This window comes from Ambystoma mexicanum, chromosome 1p, assembly GCF_040938575.1.
Source record: "Ambystoma mexicanum isolate Mex_15411 chromosome 1p, UKY_AmexF1_1, whole genome shotgun sequence".
Taxonomy (NCBI): Eukaryota; Metazoa; Chordata; class Amphibia; order Caudata; family Ambystomatidae; genus Ambystoma; species Ambystoma mexicanum.
The window spans coordinates 963,029,425-963,052,693 of NC_090921.1; the positions used below are offsets into that span (position 1 = coordinate 963,029,425).

The window sequence follows — 23,269 nt, forward strand, 5'->3', positions numbered from 1 at the left end:
CGCCAAAGACCACTTAATCGCCAAACACCTACGTGGCTCAACACCGTGGCCTTGTCCTGTGAGGACTTTGCAGCAGAGGGTCCAAACCTCTGATTTCATAGGCTCGGTAGCGTGGAAGTAACAAACGTGTTGCGTGTTGTCTGGTTGTCAGTTTTTCCTGCAAACCTGCATTGCTCAACCCTGCAGCCTTGTCCTGCGAGGGCTTTGCTTATGTTTTCTTGTTCTTTTAGCCATAACCACTGAGAGAAATTACTCTGAATGCGTCCAGTTACATGCATTTATGGTTTTCTTGGCACGTACAATGTCTCTAGGCGCTCCTGTATGCACTATGCAACTCATTTATTTGGATATGCAGTGATTATTATCCACAATTTCTAATCTGCATGCTTTATTTGTTGCTACCCGTATAGGTGGCCTGTTTTGCAAGTATAGCTCCTAGAATTATTCTACAGATCTCTGATCGATTACAACTGTCTTGAGAGAGGGTGACGAACTCGGAATAATTTAAAATGGCTTTCATAGCTCATACAACCTGTACCCCTAAAATGTATTAATGGAGCAGACACTTTAAGACAGACTTTAAAAGAATGCATACAACATGTACTGTATTTTTGCATTGCATTACCTCAGCCCTGTATACCTAAACATGTGGGGGACAGGGCCTTAGCGGCAGAGCATTTATAAGGCCTGCAGCTCAAGCCGACAACAAGGAAATGGTTTGTTTACTGCCTTGGCTGCCAGGCTGACTTCAAACTGTCAATTGGCAGCTTTTAGCAGTACACATTCAATTTTTATCTGATACAGGATATGGGCAGTTACAAGGCTTGCATGGCCACTCAACATTTGCAAACGCAAGTTGCCATAGATTAAAATGAGAGGCGATGGCTAACGGGTATGATGGCACCTTTCGATAACTGAAGGCCTTTTAACATAGCTTACAAAGGAGCATGTCTTCGTAATATTACAGAGTTCTACCTATGATGTACCACCCTTTAGTGTTCAATAAAGCAGATGTGACGAATCCACACATTGTGCTGTTAGCCCGGCACACCAGAGGGAAACACAGAAGCAGGCCGAGGGCCAGCATACTTGCTTGCTCATTGAGGCCAGTGGGGCTGGGGATGATAGCCAGGTCCAACTAGGCAGATCGTGTCACCCACAGACGCAACAGCTTGCTTTGCGACAGACTCCTCTCTAAACGTGTGTGACAAATGGGTGCTTCCTGTGTGCATGGAGACTAAAGGCGTTGTAGTGCAGAGTAGCTCAATGCAAGATATAGGCTACCCATGCTTTTAAACTAAACACCACTTGTTATATTATCTACCCATTTAAACATGCATTTTGCTTCTCTTTGCTTATATGACAATCTTGTTAAGAAGTGTGATGATATGTTATGGCTTATCTCCTTTTGCTTTACCCTTTTTAGTGAGGATAAGATCCCTCAGAAAATGGGGATCATATTAAATGCATTGATATGATATGGCATTTATAACGCACCTATACACAAGTATTTCAGGGTGTGACAAGGCAAGGGAGGGGGAACAGAGGGAAGACAAAGACAGCGATCTTACTAGGGCAGGGAATAGGGAGAGGGTAAGTGCGAGGGTGGGGGTGAAAGGGAGGGGGAAGTGTATAACCTAGGATCAACAGTAAAGAATAAATAAAACAATAGGAAAAAGTGCAGCCAGCTAGTGGCAAGTGCAGACAAAGTGTCGAGAGCTGGAGGGGTACAGAACCAGCCCCCAAGTGCAGGGGTGGACCGGGAGGCAGTACTGGTGTGCAGCTGGTGAGGGAGGGGACCTGGGCCAGAGATCAGGAAGTAGCCAGGTGACAAGTGCAGATTCAGTCATTTCAGCAGGGGAGAGGAGGAGAGAAAGCAGAAGCAAGAGGAAGGTCTTGAGGAGCTTCCGGAACCAGAGATGGTTCTCCAAGTTTCAGCGAGACAGGGAGGTTGGGGTCCCAGCCAAAGAGATCGATCTACCACCAACTTGTTGCTTGGAGAAGCGACTGACCCTGAGGGAGTTGGAGGCAGAGGAGCGAAGAGCTCGAGAAGGGAGATATTTAGGAAAAGAGAGTTGAAGGCATTGAGGCCCCAGAAGGCCTTGTGGACAATGCAGAGGGTTTTGAACTTAATCCTCGCAGCCACTGGGAGCCAGTGCAGAGATTTAAAATGAGAACTCCTTCATCAAGTGTATACTCGGTGCAATGCGTTAGAATGGTGTCTCTTTAAGACTAAGAACTTTAATTTCCTGAATGTATGTTTATCATGTTGATGTGCACATGAGCCTAAGCCTGCCTGTTTTTTAGCACTGATAGACAGACCAGGGTGCTTTTTTACATGAATGACTGATGACCAGGAGTCTGTTACAGCCTTGAACGAGGTAGAAATAAGAGGCTCGTAGTCACGCCTAATCATAGGCAATCGCAACATAATCTGTAGGAGGAACATTAAGTAGAAGGAACATTACCAAGGAAAATCTTATTTTTCTCAAATAACGGAACTTGTTGCATGCCTTTCTCAAAATAAACATTGAAGTTCCCGGCATAGAACCATTTACTTTGTAACAAGTAGAGAATCATTAGCTGTCTAACAAAAGGAGTTATTTCAAAGGCACAATATCTTTTTACAAAATGTAGGCAGACGTTTGGAAGTTCTAAAAACTCTTCATGGCGTCGAGTGCAGCTCGGGGGCAACAAATGTGCTCCTGCATTCTGTGCGGCGGTAAGAGTGGCTGTGAGATTTGTGCCAGTGAGATTTGTGCCCTTGGGAGTTTAAATATGTGTGGTCTGGTGTTCTCGGTCCTCTCCTAAGGCTGTTTGTTAAGCTGTGCCCTACGATACTTTACACAGAACTGCTTGAGAAGCCCAGCCACATTGATGCTGGTAAAAAAGGAAAGCTCCATATAAGTTTTGCATCTGGGTTATGGAGCGCTCCAGTCCTGCCGAGGGAGTGGGTTCTGCTAATGCTCCTGCTGGGCAGTCAGGACAGAGTTTTACTGACCCTGGGAAATTGGAAAATAAAATCGCAACTTAGTTTACAGCTGCTGCGATGGGGGACACTAATAAGGCCTTGCTGGAAGGAGGAGGGCAGGCAGCAGGACATTAACTTTCAAGATGGCCTCAAATCTGCTCCCATCAATAATAACTGTTAAACCTATGCTATTCTCTGCGAAAGGAGTGCGACATGGTAGCTGACCCGGGAATTCTCTTTTCAGTGACCGTATTCGAGGTGATAACATTGGGGGTAGAAGAAGCAAAGAAAGATGGTTTAAGCATTTATGCCTCCCCCTGAGAAGTTTAACGAGATGGACGGTGATGTTGCTGCAGATGCCTCGGCAGATAGTGCTATTACTGATGGAAGTAACCTGTAAACATTTGCCTTAAAGAATCTGTTGTGGCAAGATACATGAGACTGTAGCAGTGCACACGGACATGTTGTGCAATATTGAAAAACTTTGCTCCAAGCAAGTGGATTCATTGCAAATAATAGTACCGCTGATCTTGTGTGAAGAGCAGGGGAGCATTATGGTCTTTGAGGCCCCGGTAGTCATCAATGGCCGCTGGACAGGCAAGAGCGGCTTGCTGGGCCAAATCTGGTATTGACTAAGCTCGAAATGAGGAATGGTGGGAGGGCGAATACTCGTATTTTCATTTCAAGACGTGAACATCAGTGCCTGAAAAGGATTAGCATAATAAAAGCTAAGAAAGGGTGAAGAGGGGAAAATGCCTGTGGCCATGGAAAGCAATGAGCCTTGTGAAGGTGCTCTAGAAGTTGGTGACGGTTCCAGGGTTTTGACTCACAAAGCGAGGTGGTGGGGGAGAGCAAAAAAGGAGAAATGATCAAAGAGGGACTAACTAGCTGTGTGTTGAAATCGTAGGCCCAAGCTGTGGTGGATACAGCTGTATAGCTGGACTGCACATGGTCAGAGGTGCAAGATATTGTGCAGTCCATGCCAGTTGATGTTCTGAGTAGGACTACGGATGGAGGTAGCTATTCACAATTGGGACTCTGCTACAAGCATGAGTTATCCTCGGGAGCAGGCTAACTACCTTTGGAGCAAGGAGACCAGCTCATTGCCTTTCATGAAGCAGCCTCCTCTGTTTGTGTTAAACTCTGCTCTTGTGGCAAGCAAAAGCCCCCTACTGGGAGTTTTTGCTTATTACTGCCGGAGAGCAGAGAACGCTATTGGGCTCCCACCCTGTGCTGCTGGTGAGTGCTGCCAACTCCCCTTCTTCAAGTCTCGGCAATTATAAATACTACACCGTTCGCTGGCTGGTGGCAGGCGTAGTATTCATAAATGCTGGTATTTTGCTCACAAAACTTAAAGTCGCCGCAAGTATGAAGACTCTCCTGGCGGCCGGCAAGGTATTATAATTGCTGTGCCTTTATTTTACATTTTCTGTGCTGCCCTGGATCTTGGAGCACAGGAAACGTAAAAAGAAAGTCTAAAGCAATTATAAATAATGTGGTGGCCTCCTCTCTTCGCGTAAACATCTGCTCTCCGGCAGCAGTAAGCAAAAGCTCCCAGTAAGGGGCATTTGCTTGATTAGTGCTGCGAGAGCAGAGCTTATGAACAGAGGAGGCTGCTTCTTTTCACAAAATTGATGCCCCCATATCAAAACATTGAGCCTCATTTCCCGAAAATGTTACATAGGAACTTTAAAAATATATATTTTGTTTATATTTATTTTTGATTATGGCCAATCTTTTTAATTAAACCATGTTTTTGAGTGAACTTCCCCTTTAAAGTGCCATGTGAGGACTGGGCATGGTTAGTTAGGTTTCTTCCCTTGAACCCTTGTACTCCGCATTGGCATTTTTAAAACTGGCTTAATGGAATGCATGTGGGACTAAACATTTAACTGCCCAGCATGGCGGTCACGATTTGCTGATGAATGCTGATATTTATTGTGTACTGGAATGCTGGTTAACATCTGAAATTTACACAGACTTTTATTTGGTGTCAAATGAGAGAGAGGCCGCCCTATGGGAGGACTAATGGTGGGAGTAAGATTTTAGCCTCCATTCAATTGAATACAAATTAATGCTGCCATGTGCAGGTGGTTATTCGTATTCCTGGTCACGCAGGGAGCCGGAAACTCCTGCTGTGATATATTATAATTTTATGATACAGGCAGAGTGTTATATTAAAAAAAAAAAGTGGGTGATTTAGAGATTGGGAGTAAGGGTAATAGGATTGCCTGGCTATAATGTGTTGAAGAGGCAGGGGATGGTGATCCAAACAGTTGTTAAACAAATAAGCCACTTAACGGATAAAAATCTCCCAGGAGGGACTAACCGCATAGCTAAAGCTAAAATTGGGATCATGGTGCATTTGATGCTCTGATATGCAACAAGAATAGATTTGCTCATAAAAAGAGGATTAGACATCTTAGAATGTGATTTAGAAATAAGACTGTTTAACAAACAAACTGACGGGCTAAAAAACGGTGGTGTGGAAGGTTGCCCAGAGCAATTGCCAGTGGTTTAGATTCATTCGAAACCTTCCACCCATCACTTTTGTGGTCAGTTTGTTTCTCCTTGTGAGAGAGGGTATGCCCAGACGTGGGTCCCTTGCTCGCTGCGCCACAGAGAACCAGGCTGCACCTCACTGAGTAGGTCCAACAAGGCCGAAACATGTCTGGGGTTGCTTGGTTTTCTGTGCAGAGGGGACCTGGCCTAGCAGTTCGGGCTGGGCTGCTACCTTCGGTGGCAGCAGCTGCTGACTGATTTGCACATGGCTGGTCCCCTTTTGCAATGGCGCAGACGGGCTAAAAAACGGTGGTGTGGAAGGTTGCCCAGAGCAATTGCCAGTGGTTTAGATTCATTTGAAACCTTCCACCCATCACTTTTGTGGTCAGATTATTGAACATGCCGTTCGATGGTTCCCATATGCTCGGAAGTAAAGCAGATGAAAGCTCCAATCATCCGAAGCAGCAGCATAGTCGCTTACCGTGGCAATTAGACAACGATAGTAGGCCCACCCGATTCCTCAATTTTGGAGGGGTTGGTCCTTTCGCTATTATTCATCTTTCGGAAGGACAGGGGGCCAGAGAAGATTTCCTCGAGGTGGACTGAGAGGTTGAGATATAAAGATTGGGACCTCCCAGAAGACTTGATGGAAGTGTTGCTTTTGGATAAAAGACCAGCAACAAAGTCTCTGTACTGCAGCCGTTGGAATAGGTTTTGCAGTTGGGGCAGAGCTACGAATGTGGATTCTTTTGCTTGCGACACACTGGTGATCTTGGCCGTCTTGCCTCATTTGGCCCATCAGGTACTTCTGGTTGCCACTGTAAAAATATAGCTAAAAAGATATCTAGCAGCACTATTTATCTTTAAGCGCTCGCCAGAGCAGGGTTCCCATTTTAAGATCCTTATTGTAATCAGAATTTTGAAGGGGTTTACTAATGTATTCCCACTAGTTGATTTCATTATACCCACCTGGGACCTGAACCTTGTACTGAGATTCCTCATGGGTACTCCTTTGAGCCTCTTGATTATATCCTCTAAGGATGGTGACTCTCAAAACTGTATTTTTTTTCTTCTTAATGGCCATTACATCGACATGTAAGTCGGTGAATTGCAGGCTCTTTCCTGGAATCCTCCTTTTACCACTTTTTACAGAGAAAAGGTGGTCTTGAGAGAGTCTATCCTACCGGTCTACCCAAGGTAGTTTCAGAAGTTAACCTAACTCCAAAAAATGGTGCTTCCTACTTTGTGCCCGCCACTGCATTCCTCCAAGGAGGAGAGATTTAATTGTCTTCATCCTAAGAGGGCATTGTGCTTTTGCATCTCCAACCTAGTGAAGCTTAGGCATGACAACCAATTATTTGTGGGTTACGCAGGTCATAAGCTAGGACAGGCTGGTGAACAAGCAAACCTTGTCCCGCTGGATTATACTTTGCATATTAGAGTGCTAGAGTTTAGCGTGTAAAGACGTTCCTCTTGGCTTACGGGCACACTAGGGGGTGTGGACACTTAATCAGCCTTACGAGAAGAGGACCAGTACAGGACATATGTGCTGCTGCCAATTGGTCCTCTCAGCATACATTTACAAACATTGTCTGGACTCTGCGTTGGGACAGGAGTCAACATTTGGGAACGCTGTTTTACAGTGTTAATGATGAATACATTCTTGTTCCGACCACCTACATAATACTGCTTTGGGAGTGTATCAAAGATGAGGAATATGTCGGAGGACACAACCCATTCAAAGAACAAATTACTTACCCCTGGTAAAGTCCCTTTGATTGGATGTTCCTCCCACGTAGTCCTCATCGCCCCCTGCCCCTCAGAAGAATTTCGGTGAATTACACCGACTTCACTTTCTCCGTCTGGTCACTTTGGCCTCATGAATGTCTGTGCTTTTGAAGAGAGGGAAAAACGTATATCTATCGGTATGCTCGAGAGCGGACAGAGTCCATCTAGGGGCATTGCGTCGACTATGCACAGCGTCCTCCACTGAGAATTGTTTTTCCAAAGCAGCTGATACTTGAAGGAGATATCAAAGATGAGGATTATGTGGGAGAAACATCCAATCGAAAGAACATTACCAGGGATAAATAATGTACTCTTTTATAAGCTATTCCAAACCTAAAGTTCTAAGGTGCAGAAAGAAAAGGAATAAAGTTCCACCAGGAAAGGGCATCCTCCCTTCCCCTAGAAATATTCTGGTAGTTTTAAGTGTCACTTTACACAGTTCAAGCTTGTTCAAGGTGGAAGACTCTTCCTTGGCGTCTTCTTTAAACACAGTTCTTTTGAATATTCAGTCCATCTCACTCTCAACTATCCTTAACGGGGCATGGTTCTTCCCTTCTCCATTGACTTTTCCTCATTTTACCCCGGGTGTACTCTCCTGCCAGGGTATTGCTACTTTATTATTGTTCCTTTTAAAAGGTATGAGTCTTCCCTTTTGCGTGCATTACCATTGTTCCACACTTTTAAGTGGACTTCTCTTCTTACTCCTGGTTTACTCTCCTGCCAGGGCTTTTTATATCTTCTCATGGGTGAGAGTCCCAGAGTCATGGTTTCCTTGATTCACTATCCCGCCAGGGCTTTTATGTTCTCCATGTACTCTTTCATCCATGAAATGCTTTTGCAGTATTGGGTCCCCAACCCTTTAACACTGTTCATATTTTTATCGATGCCTCCAATTACTTCAGTTGGAATCTCTCGCATTGCCAATGATAGGTGGCTCGCGCCTTTCTGTATTCTTCCTGTTCAGGCCGCTGGCTGGGGGTGCATCCTGTTAGCAGTTTGGCTCCCGCTTAACCTTATTCTGCTTCTGGCGACTCCAGCTTCCGGTAGCAATAAAGTGGCAAACCTCTCTTGGCTCGGTCCCTCAGCATGCCGTTTTCATCAGCCTCTGTGTTGCCTTTGATCCAGTTCGATACTGGATAGGTAAACTGGCGATAGGGGAGGGTTTATCGAAGTCCACTTTAAAAAAGGAATGCTGAGTCTTTGAAAAAGTATCATAAAAAATATCGATCGAGGAGTAGATTGAGAAAGTCTTCTTCATCTTAAAAAGGCTAAGAAAAGACAGCATCAATCTCCCTCATCCTCTTCGACATCTTCGGAGGAGGTTATAGCATGCCCATCAAAGCATGACTCCCCAAGTAAATGGGAAGCTTTTCGAGTTTCCATGCTTAGAATTTTTGAGAACGCGGCCCAGACCCCCTCAAAAAAAGCTAGAGAAGACCATGCTCCTGTCCATAAGAAAAGTGACAGAGGAAGGTCCAAAACAATGAAAGCCGATAAAAAGATGTCGAGGGCGTCATCCAGAGACTCTTCTCGATCACCTCACAAAGATCCTTCGGTGCATAAATCGAAGGTAGAGGGAAACAAAATGGCGTTGAAAGATCATACGCCATCGAAGTCGACATCGACGTCATCGAAGGTCCTCGAGTCGACAACTCCCTCGAAGAAAGCTATGTCGAGTTCACGCTCGATAACTTCGAAAGCTCCTTCGACAGTTTCCACGGCTCCCTCGACGATTACATTGAGGTCGTCGAAAGTTCCCTCGACGACGTCAAAGGGTGTGATTAAGACCTCGGCGCCATCAACGTTTTTGTCGACGCCCAAGCCTTTAATATGGGAAAAACCTGCATTACCTGAAAAGGTTTTTCAATGGGAGTCGACATGATTTTTTCAGAACCATGTCATGCATCTATGCGGAAGAGGAAGATATCACCTCTGCTGGTGTCTAATTTGGCACAAGATCTGTTCCAGAGGAGTTAATTAACCCTCAATCAAGAATTCAAGATCTCCAAGAATGTTTGCAAACAGCAAGTGGCCTGGACACTTCTCCAGAGTATGAATTTGACAAACTAGACCCATCAGAACAGTTCGATATGGGTTATAGAAAACTCATGAGCAGGGTTACAGAATGTATGGGGTGGGGTAGGAGTTCACCAGTCTGTCAAGATGACAACATGATGGATATATTATCTGGAACTCCCCAACAAGACCCCATTCTACCCTTTCATATTGCCTTACAGAGAAGGGTTATTTCTCCATGGGAACGTCCCGAAGCCACAGTGGCAGTAAATAAAAAGTTTGTGGCAAAATATAGACCCTGCAGATCTGATCCAGAATACCTGAGCAAACACCCAACTCCGGAAAGTTTGGTAGTACAGGCAGCCACTTCCACAAAGAATGCGGCATACCCTACAATCCCTCCAGATAGGGACGATAAAAAGGTGGATACATGGTCTAGGAAAATCTTTACATCTGGCAGTATGGCTTTGAAGTCTACTAATGTAACTTGTACCATGGCAAGGTTCACATATTCCCTGTGGGACTGCATGTCAGCGGCAGCTGGACCCATCCCGGAAGGTAAAGAACGTGATGACTTTCTAGCTATTGTAAGGGATGGAAAGGAGGCGTCGGGAGAATGCCTTCAATCATGTTTGGACACAGCTGACAGTATCAGCAGGTCCATGGCAACTAGCACAGTGCTACGTAGATTTGCGTGGCTAAGAAAGTCTGGATTTGCTCCTGATGTGCAATCCAGGCTTCTTAATATGCCTTTTGATGGCTCGAGGTTGTTCAGTAGCAAGGCAGATGAAAGTTTGGAGAAGCTACAGACCTCCAAAGCGATGGCAAAATCTCTGTGCCGCTATAAGACAACCTCAGCAACGCCCCTACACAGGCTCATCTTCCTGGAGGGGTTGTCCTTTTCGCTATTATTCCTCAATTGGAAAAGGAAGAGGGCAGGCCAATCAGAGAGGTCAAAGAAAATTTCTTTGGTGGCGAGGAAAAGGTGCTAGATCTGCCCCAGCAGCGGCATCTGTACCTTCAGCCGCTGCTGCAGCTGCTGCAAAACCACCCTGAGGTTTTGACCCACAAGACCCCGGTGGGAGGCAGAATCTCACAGCATTTAGAAGAATGGCGGAGCATTACTTCAGATGCTTGGGCACTGGAAACAGTATCCCAAGGTTACTGCCTTCCTTTTCTAAAGAAACCTCACAATCACCCCCCAGAATACAACTCTGGCAAACATCCGGATCCGCTCCTGTTGCAGGAAGTTTTAACCCTGCTACAGAAATGTGCAATAGAACATGTACCTGTAGCGGAGAGGAAACACGGTTGGTATTGCCCATATTTCCTTATTCCAAAGAAAGACGGAGGACTGAGACCCATCTTGGACTTGAGAAACTTGAATAAGTTCCTAAGGAAGGACAAATTCAAGATGGTCACGCTTTCTCAGATCTTTCAGGCTCTCCAACTCCAGGATTGGTTGGGATCATTGGACCTAGGTTTGTGATTGGCAATTCTCATTTTCAGTTTCGGGTTCTGCCATTTGGTTAACCTCTGCCCCAAGAGTTTTCACCAAGTTGATGGCGGTGGTGACAGCGAGTCTCAGGAGAGGGGGATTCATGTCTACCCCTATCTGGACTATTGGATGATCAGAGCACGTTCTCCAGAACAAGCCCTGGATCATCTGTTCAAGACTTGTCACTTCCTTCACAAACTAGGTTTTTCTCTGAATTTATAAAAGTCAAACATGATACCATCACAGAAACTCCAGTTTATTGGAGCAGTCCTGGATACCTGCTCTGGCAAAGCCTCGCCCCCCCCAAAGAGAGAGTGCACCACATTCTGCAGATGGTAACAAAATTCCAGAATGCCCACTATCTTCCGGCCTTCGACTTCCTCAGGTTGCTCGGTCTGATGGCATCCTGCATTTTTCTGGTGCCAGAAGCCAGATTGAGAATGAGATCTCTTCAATGGCTTTCAGAACTCACTTGCAGGTCCCAGCCAAAGTAGCACCGGATCTACAATGGTAGGCTTGCAGACATCATATCCTCGGAGGAGAATCATTTTGGCAGCCATGGCCGGAGATAACAGTAGTGACGGACGCCTCACTCACGGGGTGGGGAGCCCATACCAACGATCTGACAATCAGCGGACGTTGGTCTCCATCGGAGTCCATACTACACATCAATCTTTTGGAGTTGAGGGCAATTAGACTAGCGCTGAAGGCCTTCCTGCCCTCTGTACGGGGAAAGAATGTTCTGATCATGACGGACAGCACAGTGGCCATGTATTACCTCAACAAAAGAGGAGTGGGGTCACTGCCGCTGTGCAGAGAGGTGATGCAACTCTGGTTCTGGGCAATACAAGAAGGGATCTCTCTATCGGCAATTCATCTAGCTGGACAGCAAAACACAACAGCGGACGCTCTGGCAGGCAGAGCACAGTCTCTCACGAGTGGGAGATGGCTCAGGAAGTCATTCAAGAGATCTTCACCCTTTGGTGAACCCCTCAAGTGGATCTGTTCGCGACCTGTGCGAAGTGCGAACTGTACTGCTCAGGAGAATTTCCACCGAGACGAGCTCTAGGGGATGCGTTCGTGGTGGAATGGGAGTTTCCACTTCTGTATGCATTCCCTCCAATCCCTGTGATCCCTCAAGTAATCAGGAGGTTGAGAAAGTTTGGGAAAACCATGATCCTAATTGCCCCGGATTGGGCCAGGAGAACGTAGTATCCAGACCTTCTGGACATGTCCATCTGCCCTCCAATACGTCTTCCAAGAAGAGAAGATCTTCTCTCATGACAGGAAGGTCATGTTCTCCATCCGGAGGTCAACACACTCAACCTTCACGCATGGCTTCTGAAAGGCTGAGATACAAGGATTGGGATCTTTCGGATGACGTGATGGAGATTTTGCTTTCGGCCAGAAGGCCAGCAACCAAGTCTCTGTCTCGGTGTTGTTGGAACAAGTTCAGTAACTGGTGCAGAGAAAAGAATGTGGATCCATTTCAATGTAATATCCCCACAATTTTATCTTTTCTATTACATTTAGCTAATGGGGGGGCTCCAGGTTGGGACGATAAAGGGATACATAACAGCGCTATCTATCTTTAAGTGCTCTTCAGAAGAAGAATCTTACTTCAAGATACCCTTAATAATTCAATTCTTAAAAGGTTTAAATAATGTGTTTCCACCAATACCTTTCCAGGTTCCAGTGTGGGATCTGAACTTGGTTCTAAAATTTCTCACATGTATTCCATTTGAGCCTTTACATTCTTGTCCACTAAGGCTCCTTACTTTGAAAACATTACTTCTTATAGCATTGACATCAGCCCGCAGGGTAAGTGAGCTGCAGGCACTTTCGAGCGGTCCTCCTCACACCATCTTTTATTCTTAGGGTTAAACCTTCTTTTTTACCAAAAATTGTTTCGGATTTTCATCTGTCACAGAAAATAACTTTACCTAATTTTTACCCTCCTCCTCATGCAAGCAAGGAAGAGGACCGGCTGCATAGACTAGATCCCAGAAGAGCTCTTAGTTTTTACATTTCGAGATTGGCAAAAATTCGTCATTGTGATCAACTTTTTGTGGGGTACACTGGACGCAAACTGGGTCTTCCGGTAACCAAACAAACATTATCCAGATGGATAATTTTAGCCATAACGGAATGTTACAGATTGGCTGCGAAAGAACCACCTGATGGACTGAGAGCTCATTCAACCAGGGGCATGGCAACTTCAACAGCACTAAAAAGGGGTGTCCCTGTACAAGATATTTGTGCAGCAGCGACATGGTCATCCATGCACACTTTTATAAAACATTATGCTCTGGACTCGACTTCTTCTCAAGGAAGTCTATTTGCTAAATCTGTACTCCATTCTGTACACGATTAAAAAAGGTACTGTACTCCCACCTCCAATACAAAACTGCTTTGGGAGTCTATCTAAGATGAATACGTGGGAGGACACAATCCATTCGAAGAACAAGTTACTTACCAACTGTAACGTTCTTTCGATTGGATGTTCCTCCCACGTATTCCTCATCGACCCTCCCAACCAACCCCACAGTACAGTTTACGTGAATTGCACTCTAAACTCTTAAGGCTTGGGTCAAAAGAGGCATGCCATTAACTAATTAAAATCTAAGGACTATAATATACGAAAAAACAGAACTGCAGCCAACGGGCGCGCTCGAGGCTCTTATACAGTGGATGACAACAAGAAACCTTTGTTTCCAAAAAATAAGCTGAAGGTAAGGATTTATCTAAGATGAGTAATACGTGGGAGAAACATCCAATCGAAAGAACGTTACAGTTGGTAAGTAACTTGTTCATCTGCACCATAAAAAGTGGCTTGTGATTGTTTCTGGATTAAATTGAGAGCTGGTGAGACACACAAAAAAATAACTAATAGCTCCATTGTATTTATCCATGATAATACACGACTTTGCTATCTGGGGTGCCCAGTTCCCAAATTCCTGGAATCTAATTCCTAGGTAGTCAAAATGATTTTGACTGTTTCAGCTGAGCATTATCAATATTAAACAAAACAGGCGCACGTTTAGACAGGTGTGGCCGAAAGACCATAATCTTGGATTTCTCGACATTTAGCTGTAATCTAAGATTCATACATTTGGGCTCATATATTGAGGGCCTTTTTTTTTTTAGACCTGCTGGCGTTAAGATTGCTGCATCATCAGCGTAAAAACCAGCGTTAAAAAGGGCTGGATATTTCACTATGCCCATTTTAGGGCAATCCTGGCACTCCTTTAACAAAGTGCCAATGATCTCTTGAACATAAGTTAGAAAGCAGGGGTGCCAGGACGCATCCCTGCCTCACTCCCCTACATATGTTAAATCATTTTGTACATTCCTGCCACCCCCCAACAAAATTGAACCTTTGCCTGATTTTCAGAGTACAATGAGGAAATAATGGAAATTAGCTTTGTGGGAGCCTTAAGAATGCACCAAAGTATAGCCCTGCACACTGAATCAAATGCAGTCTTGAGGTCCAAGAACGCAACATATAATTTCATCCCAGATAATGAAACATATTTTTGAATTGGGAGGGATAAAAGGAAGCGTTGGTCGATAGTGCCTCTGTTTTGCCTAAAACCCGCCTGATGGGTGCTTACTACTTGGTTGGAGTCAGACCAAGACTGGAAATGATAGACACGAGTTTTGGTGAACGGTTTACCAACCCCATCCAAGAATGAAATTGGGTGGTAGTTGAGGGGTAGATCTCTTGAACCCTTTTAAAGAATAATCTCTGCCTGGTGCCATGTTAAAGGAATTAAGCCTGTTGAAAGTGTAGCATTAAAGACTCTGCAAAGAACCAGAACCCACAGTTTCTTCTTCTTTATAAAGATAACGGGGATCCGATCAGGACCAGCAGCCTTACCGTTCTTCATAGATCTCTATTCTATACCAACTTCTGACATACTCAACCTTAAATGTGGAACATCCACATCATTTAAAAATACCTCACTGCTCCCATCTGGTTCATCTCCTGGATGGGGCTTATAAAACTTGAAAAAATTAGACCCCCATTCGTCAGCCATGATGCAACATTGTGGTACTTGTGCTATTACCGCCTGTTTGAAAGCATTCTGCATGGTTACCCATTTGTCAGAAAGGAACTTCCTTTTTTTTTTTGGAAGAAATTAATTTCTTATAACCTGCTCTCTGAATGCGCAGTTCATTTGTGACAATCCTTTTACTTGATCTAACACAAGATATGATTTTCGCTTTAAACGTGTGACATTCTCCATCATAACAATTGGACTTTATAATAGACCTTTTTCTAATTGCAGACAAAGATTCAAGAACAAATAGACATGGTTGCACTTTATTTGATCAAAGTTGACTAGCACAGAGTATGACGAGCTCTCCACAAATTAATTTTAATTTATTCATAATCGACTGATAGCTGGTTTTTGCTCTCGTTCCATTATCCTTCCCCATTTTACCCGTTTGCGAGCATGACCAGCTATCATAATATGCTGGGATGTTATATTGCTCAATCCAGGTCCCGAGTCTGGGCAAGTTCGAATAACAGCAGAACTTATTCTATCTCCAATTGCAAAGTCAACACCTTTGTCCCATTGGTCATGTGATACAAAACTATAATCGATCAATGAGGAACCCGTGGGGCCGACAAACAGTCCTGTTCGGCTGCTCTTTAAATAATCAGCCATTGCAGGCTCTCAAGTTTAGACTATAAAGCAATCTCGCAACTTCAGTGGCCTTTGGCTGGGTTCCCCTTGGAACTGCGGCCATCACTGCGGTATTCCCCGAGTCCTGATCCTCCCAAAGGTCAGCATGGTCTTTCAGTGGCTCCACTTGCATGTTAGGGTCACCCGCTACTATGATAAAGCTATTGCTACCTCCTCCCAAATGAGCCCTGTCTGTCGTAATGCAAGTTGACCGTCAACATGCCCTGCCGACCCAATGGTCCGTTTTATATATGTTGAAAAGCATCATTTGCACACCTTCCAACATCTGAATTGTCAAAAGCTGTACATTTCAAGAAATACTAAGATGTTTTACCACCTTCCCCTCCATGGTAGAGTCCAACCATATTACCAACTTAACACTTGGTCTAATTTTTGGCCACTTTGTCTCACCCAAAGGAGTCCTCATTTATAGTGCATCTTATGGCTTATCACTAGTGATCTGGGCTGGCTGGGACAGAAGAAGACCTATAACCCTGAAAAAAGACAGGGCTCACCGTCCATGTTTCCTGAAATTATTATTTGGTGCCTTATTATAAATTCACACCATTCCGGGATCTCCATCAACCTACGCAAACCTGCCACATTCCACGATAACAAGTTATGTCCAAAACCACCATACTCTCGGACTTTTCCCCATGAGGTCAATCAACTTCTTTGAGGTTCTGTACTTCCTGCCATGTGCCCAAGATCCTAGTGTGTACATCGCTTACACCCTGCCCATTTACTACAGGGGGGTTGGTTCGCTGAGTTGTAACCAACACCAGTATAGTCACTCACATACCCAAGAGGCAAGGGATACAAAGAAGTGGAACTAGCGGGATGCAACGCTGGTTGAAAGGCCAAAACAGTGAAGCCCAACTCGCATAAATGTTTGGCATGTCTATAAATTCACTCGGCTATCATAGGGGAAGCCAAAGAAACCAAAACCCAATTTGTTAGGCTATTTGCTTTTGGCAGCTCAAGGGATTCAATGTCCACAGATGTATTACAACGCAAATCGGTGATATAATGCAACATTTCAATCAGTCTCCTATTTAGTGCAGTCAATGGTGAGGGATCATGGGGAATTATTTTCCAAAACCTCTAGTGAGTCACACGTTACAAACATTTCTCTGAGCCCCAAGAGTCTACAGCAGTTAATTTTGTCTCAACTAAATTACTAATTTGACCACTTTTATTTAGCACTCGTGTTTAAGCTTCAGTGATGGCTTTGAAACAGGATTGCTAATTGACCCCCTTTCCTTCACCCCATTTTAAAATAGTCAATATCTTGTATAACAGACTGATTCCAGTAAAAAAAGAAAAATCTTTATCTTGGTCACCATATTGTGCTTGTTCACTGCAGAACATGCATTTTCTTCACTCTGGACAATTAAGCAACTGTATTTGTGTTGTAAAAGAGCATGATGAATTAGTTCAAGACTGATACTAAATCTTTACTTTCTTAGTTGTAATTAATTTTCTTTTTCTTTTTTCCAGATACATTGTAGAATTGGAAATCTACGCTACTTTTCGGAATGGACAGAGGAGAAGGACAAGCACCTCTTACAGGTGACTTTCTTCACAATGAACTCGACAAGCCAAATCCTGTCGATGGTTCAGAAAGTGAAAAGAGCGAAACTATGCAGCTGAAAAAAGAGATTTCCCTCCTCAATGGGGTTAGCCTTATCGTTGGCAACATGATTGGCTCAGGGATCTTTGTCTCACCCAAAGGAGTCCTCATTTATAGTGCATCTTATGGCTTATCACTAGTGATCTGGGCTATTGGAGGCATCTTTTCGGTAATTGGAGCCTTATGTTATGCAGAACTTGGAACTACTATCATTAAGTCAGGAGCTAGCTATTCGTATATCCTGGAAGCCTTTGGTAGCTTTGTTGCTTTTATCCGTTTGTGGACCTCTTTACTGATTATTGAGCCAACAAGCCAAGCAGTCATCGCTATAACGTTTGCAAATTACCTGGTGCAACCTGCCTTTCCATCCTGTGAGCCTCCTTATGTTGCGTCTCGTCTGATTGCAGCAGCCTGTGTTTGTAAGTACTTTTTGCCATTAACTGTTTTGTGAAAACCCCTGTAGTAATCACAGCTTTACTACTTTTGGTATTTTTGTTAAATGTTATGTTAATAATACTCTAATACAAATTAAGAACCGAATTAAAAATAGATTATTTTTCCAGCATGCAATAATTATGGAGTATTATGGTTTTAATACCTGAACTTAATTCCTAATCTAATTGTATGGATGGAAAAGGAGGACATCATTCTTTTAAACTATATAGCAGTGGCAGCAAATGTAAAACGTTCTGGCTTCAAATTTGCCAGCCATGAGGAATGTTGCAATTTACGAATAGTCTTCAGCTGATGACCGATTGACCTATACTAAAGTATGAAGAAGTTATGTAGAGCCATGTACAACCCCCCCCCCCCCACACCCCACCCGCCCCCCTTTGTTTAGTTCTGATCGTTGGGTGGCGCTAAAGCTGAACATACTGTCTGAAACTATTGCACTGGAGTACAGGTAGGTGGGAGAGAGGGTGTGAGGAGGGACGCATCTTGTGGGTGTTGAGTAGCATTGCCATGGGTGGGTAAATAACCAATTACGGTCATTCCCACCCACTAACTGCTCCTTCCTGCCCACAACGCATGCACCAGAGATACTTTACTCCATTTTATCAAGCACCAAGATTAATCATTTTGCTTTAACTACCTGCAAACATTCTTTCAAAGCAGTATTTAGAGAGTTAATGCCTTAACTGCAGCAATAATCGCGCTGCTAGCATAAAACAACGTTCACCCTCAAGCCACTTGATTTGTAAGCATCATGCTCGTCTTTGCACTACAAGTCTTGTCAAAAGCAAGCATTGCCAAAACCAGCACAGTTTGCTTGTGTATAGGCATCGCCAGCGACTGATTCATATACTGGTACGCACGCTGCAGATGTTGGCATCTTATGTACATTTAGTACCGTACCATTATGGCAGGCCCCAGCAAACGCCAGCCCAATTCCACATAAAAGCCACAACTGTTGCCTTTGTCAATGCTTTTTCTTTGTTAGCAGTTCAGATATATATATATATATCTCTGAAGTACGCATTTATATAGCATTGTAAATATATTTTTGTAACTCTGACTTAAAGATTTAATAGATTGAATGTTTTCGATGGCGGACTCCACTCGTGACTTTTTATGTCTGGAATAGTGAATGCTTGCAAGAACGCTTTGTCACTGTACCGAGCAACAGTTTAAATGGTAATTTTTAATTACTGCAGTCCTTCAAAACCATGTGCCTCTTGTTTCCGCGGACGCTCGCTACATCAATCTGGCGATTATTTCACAGAATTTAATGGACTTCGCTTTGTGTGCGCCACACAAGGAGTTTGCTGATGTTAGCCCATCTTTTATGTGGATGGGTTTAACACCGTATTCAAAATGTTTGTTGACTGTGTTCATTTGCCTTGTAAGGATATGGTGTTTTCGGTTGTCCTTCTTGATTGGATGTATGTAACGTTTGTAGATCTCCCATTTGTTTGGTCGGGTAGCCAGTCATGTTGTCGTTCAGAATATCCTCATTCCATAGAAAACCGGTGAGAATCATTCTCGCCTAACACATAACTCAAATTGTTATTTTGATTCATGTTGGATGGAGTAGGTCAGCAGAGTGAACTTTACTTTTAAGTAGAGGCTCACTGTAAAATATGTTGGGTGGATAACCAATGAGAAGAGGACACAAGCTGGGGGTGAATCCCAGCTAAGTGGCAGGAGTGCGTTGTGGGTCATGAGGTGGTGATTGAGGAGCAGGGCGAGAAAAAAGCGTTCTCAGTTGCACATTAGGTGTTGGCAGAAATGCTGATCCAATCTGTATCGGTATTCTAGTGTTCTGCGAGTTTTCTTTACATGAAGTAATCCCATTTCGCTAAGTTAGTATTGAATTTGAGTAGCTTTAGTTTCACTGTTCTGCAGCACAGTGACAAACTGCAGATGTATCCCACTCGCATAACAAGTTTAAAATGCAGGCCTTGCATACAGTATGTTAGTGGTTTGTTTTGGTTTATTAGGTGGTACTGAAGTGCCACCTAGAAGCCGAAACACTCGCATTAGAGTACTCATAGGAGTACGATAGGATGTGAGAAGGGGGGCACACAATGTGTGGGTGTTATGGTGTTTACCCACCTACTGGCTGCCCATTGACATGCACATCTCTAAGCTGTTTCCAACCACTAACTTCCCTCCCCCGCCACCCCCCCCCCCACCCAAAATGCTGAATTCTGGTGTATCTTTGGGCTGGGTCTATCAACTAGTAACATAAAATATTAAGTTGTGCTGGGCCTGCCATTGTTTTTTCTAAGCGTCATTCTGAGACTTAAGGGCTTAGTTGCATTATAAATGTGCACTTGGTGAAATTTTCTTAAATTGTTTGACTCGTAAGCAACGAGTCCTTGCATCTGTTCCTTGCACTAAAGTCATGTTCAAAACCAAGCATTGGCAAAGCCAATAGTTCGAACTTTTGTATAGGTATTATGCATTTTCTAGCCACTTGCACCATTTTCCAGCTGTTGACATTTTATTTGCTAAATTAATTGGAATTCTAATATGATTGGAGTACTTTCCTTCAGCTCTATTGAAATTCGGAGTGTTTTTTTGCCCTAGATCACGTTTGTATTTGGCCACTATTAATCAGGACTGGGAATATTTTTTAAAACTGCAGAGTTATAAATTAAGATTCAATAAGCAGGAGCGAAGACCATCTATTTTAAGGATTCTGCACCGATAATGTCAAGCTAACCAGGCTCTCATGGGCCAGAAGCAGGAGGTAAAAGGCTCTCAGTGCACAGCTATTTCGAACCCTGAAACTGTCCGTGCTGGCCTGAAACCGTTAAAAGCGGTAAATTACGACCTCTCTGGCACGAGCATTGCGCCATGCCGGTAATGTAATCTGCGCCATGCCGTTAACGTCCCAAAAACGTAACCTACCGGCATCGCAAGCTGCACCACCACCCTACCCACCGATATTAGCGATCACCGCAAATAGCGGTGACCGCTATTAGCGGTGACCGTAAAGAAGCGGATCCGGAAGTTACGCCATCGCACCGGAACGGGAAAGAGCACAGCGGCCATCTTTAAAAACACAATCCATTGCAATCCACCACAACCAGTGCACATCTGACCCCAAGACCCCGCCACAAACCTTCACCCACATCCACCCATCGTCATAATGCCGAAAGTTGCCAAAACATCTTGCGATCGGCTGTGGCAGGAGCGCTTCAGTAGGGAAGAGCTCACCATGTTGGCGGAAACCCTACAGGAAAACGCGGACATCGTATTCTCCACTGAAATGACCAAACCGGCAATAGCACGGAAGAAGGCCATATGGGACCTAGTCGCACAGCGGGTCAGTGCAGTAGGAACAACACCCCGCACCACAAAACAGTGCCAGAAAAGGTGGGACGACCTCCGGCTCCGTGTAAGGAGCATACTGTCTGCCAACAGAAACCTGGGCATGGCAACTGGTGGAGGAGCAGACTCAGCAATTAAAATGGAGCTGTGGGAGGAGATATGTGCCACAACCATTGGCATCGAGACCATCGAGGGGGTCGGTGAAATGGAGAGAGGAGCCCCGACATCAGGTAGGTGCCTCAAATTAAGCCATGCTAAACTTCCTGAAGTCCAGTTTCATGGGAAGCACAATGTTGCCTAATAGGGTTAACGCAACACATCAGCAGAAGACTGCCAACAGGCATCATTGACCTACACCCTGAACACTCTCACTGTAGGCACCCACATTCCTGCTTGCTTCTCCCGCCCAAAAGGGAGACAACCTGTATGTCACTGCCTCCAAAGTGCACCATCTAGTCATCAAAATCATGGCAGTCATCACAATGCCTGCTCAATGTCCGCAGACCCATCAATAACACTTTCCCTCCTTTGCTCCACCACAGGCTCCCATTCGGACCCAGGCGAGGACGAGGCTGGCACCACCCCTGCCAAGAAGGCCAGGCCCGAGGCAACACCACACCAACCCTCCACCTCTGCTGGACCAAAAAAAAACCCACAGCAGCCAAAGTCGACTGCCACAACACAGGCCAGGGCAACGATAAGCACCAAGGCAAGCAGCATGGTACCACCAGCAACAGACATTCAACAACTGGTGGCCACTGAAGGGACTGTGTCTGCAGGAAGCAGTACGATTGGGGAGACTGCTGCCATTGCAGCGTGCTCTGATAGTGATGTGGGGAATGATGAGGATGTCATAGAATGTCCCCCCACTGCCCACCTTCATTCCCGCTACCTGTCCCCATGTAGCCTGCATGCTGATAACAGACAGGGGCTATCCCCTTATAACTCATGGCCAGCCACTCCATGCCCAGTGGAAGGTGTGGAGGAGGGGAGTAGCCCAAGGAACGCACCAATGGCATCATCCAATGCCCAAAAATACCAACAGTCGCTGGACCAAATATTAACAAGGCAACACCAACTGTTCTCGCTCCTCACTCAGCATGTGGCCGATTGTGGAGGTGCAAGTGCTGAAATGCAAAAATGTGCCGAGACTGTGAAGGCAGCTATACAATCCTCCACCAAGGACATCTGTGCCGAACTTGCCGCGGTGCGGCACGTGCTCTCAGAGCTTGTACAGACAATGAGGGACATGCGTCCTAGTGAGCAGCTGAGTACCTCCTCCTCTGCCAGTTCTGCCCAAAGCAGCCCCGTTCGAAGGTCGGCCAGGAACCTGCGGAGTACAGGCAAGGGTGCCCCGGGGGCCGGCAGAGGGGGCTGCCAATAGAGGCCACCCAGTGGATCAATTCCACATTAGGCACTTCAACACAGGCATCCACGCACTTTTGCGGGGAGTGGAGGGGGGAGTTGGTGTGTTGGGGAGTGGATGGGGGAGTGGGTGTGTTGGGGAGTGGATGGGGAGTGGGTGTGTTAATTGAATTCACATTTACAATACAATTTTTGCTTGATCACAAATCACATGTGTGGACATTGCTCATTGCGTGTGTGATTTATTGGTGAACAGTCCACAGTGTGCATATCCCAGACACACAGTGCCCCAATTGCCATCTCCATGTGACGCCCCCATCCGTGTGTGCTAGAAACATTGGTTGATCAGAGTCCGACGCATGTCACGCCCCTCCTGTGCATCGCTGCCTCCCTGAGGTGCTGCCCCATCCCCACCCTCCTCATCCTCAGGTGGTTGCAGTTCAGCGTCAGGGCCACATTCCGTCTGATGCACATATTGTGTAGCATGACGCATGCCATGACGATCTTTGCCACCTTCTCATGGCGGTACAGGAGTGCCCCACCAGACCTGCTGAGGCAGCGAAACCGTGCCTGCAATAGGCCAAATGCCTGCTCAATCACCACACGGGTTCGTGTATGTGCACGATTGAAGTCCTCCTCGTGCTGGTTCTGTGGGTTCCGGACTGGTGTAAGGAGCCACCTCTTCAGGGGATAGCCTGCGTCACCTGTATGTGGGCAACAATGTATGTGTCAGTCATGACCTCAAATCATGACGTGCCACCATGGCATGCATTCAACTGTTACTTTGTACCACTTTTACATGAACAAATGGATTCACACTATGTGACCGGTATATGTGTATTCCTCTCATGGACTGTTTTGCATGCCATCAACCAATGTATGCAGGGGGGGTCAAGTGCCTTGTGAGTGCCCATCCACTGTGTCCGTTCATGGCGTTTGTTTTGGTGACCTGGAAGGTGTCCTGTGATATCAACGCTCTCATCATGGCAACATTACTGTCAGCCTCATGATGACCCCACTGA

At 45.2% G+C, this 23,269-nt stretch overlaps 1 protein-coding gene across 5 annotated transcripts in view; it reads left to right on the forward strand.

Annotated features, from left to right (window-relative positions):
- The window catches only part of SLC7A6 (solute carrier family 7 member 6), an 874,508-nt gene that overhangs the window by 138,095 nt on the left and 713,144 nt on the right, over positions 1-23,269 (forward strand). For all 5 annotated transcript variants that reach the window (XM_069653635.1, XM_069653642.1, XM_069653626.1 and 2 more), the window contains one exon: positions 16,970-17,521. In XM_069653635.1, the coding sequence (XP_069509736.1) occupies positions 17,008-17,521 (514 nt within the window). In that variant the 5' untranslated portion in view covers positions 16,970-17,007. The remainder of the gene's footprint in view (positions 1-16,969; positions 17,522-23,269) is intronic.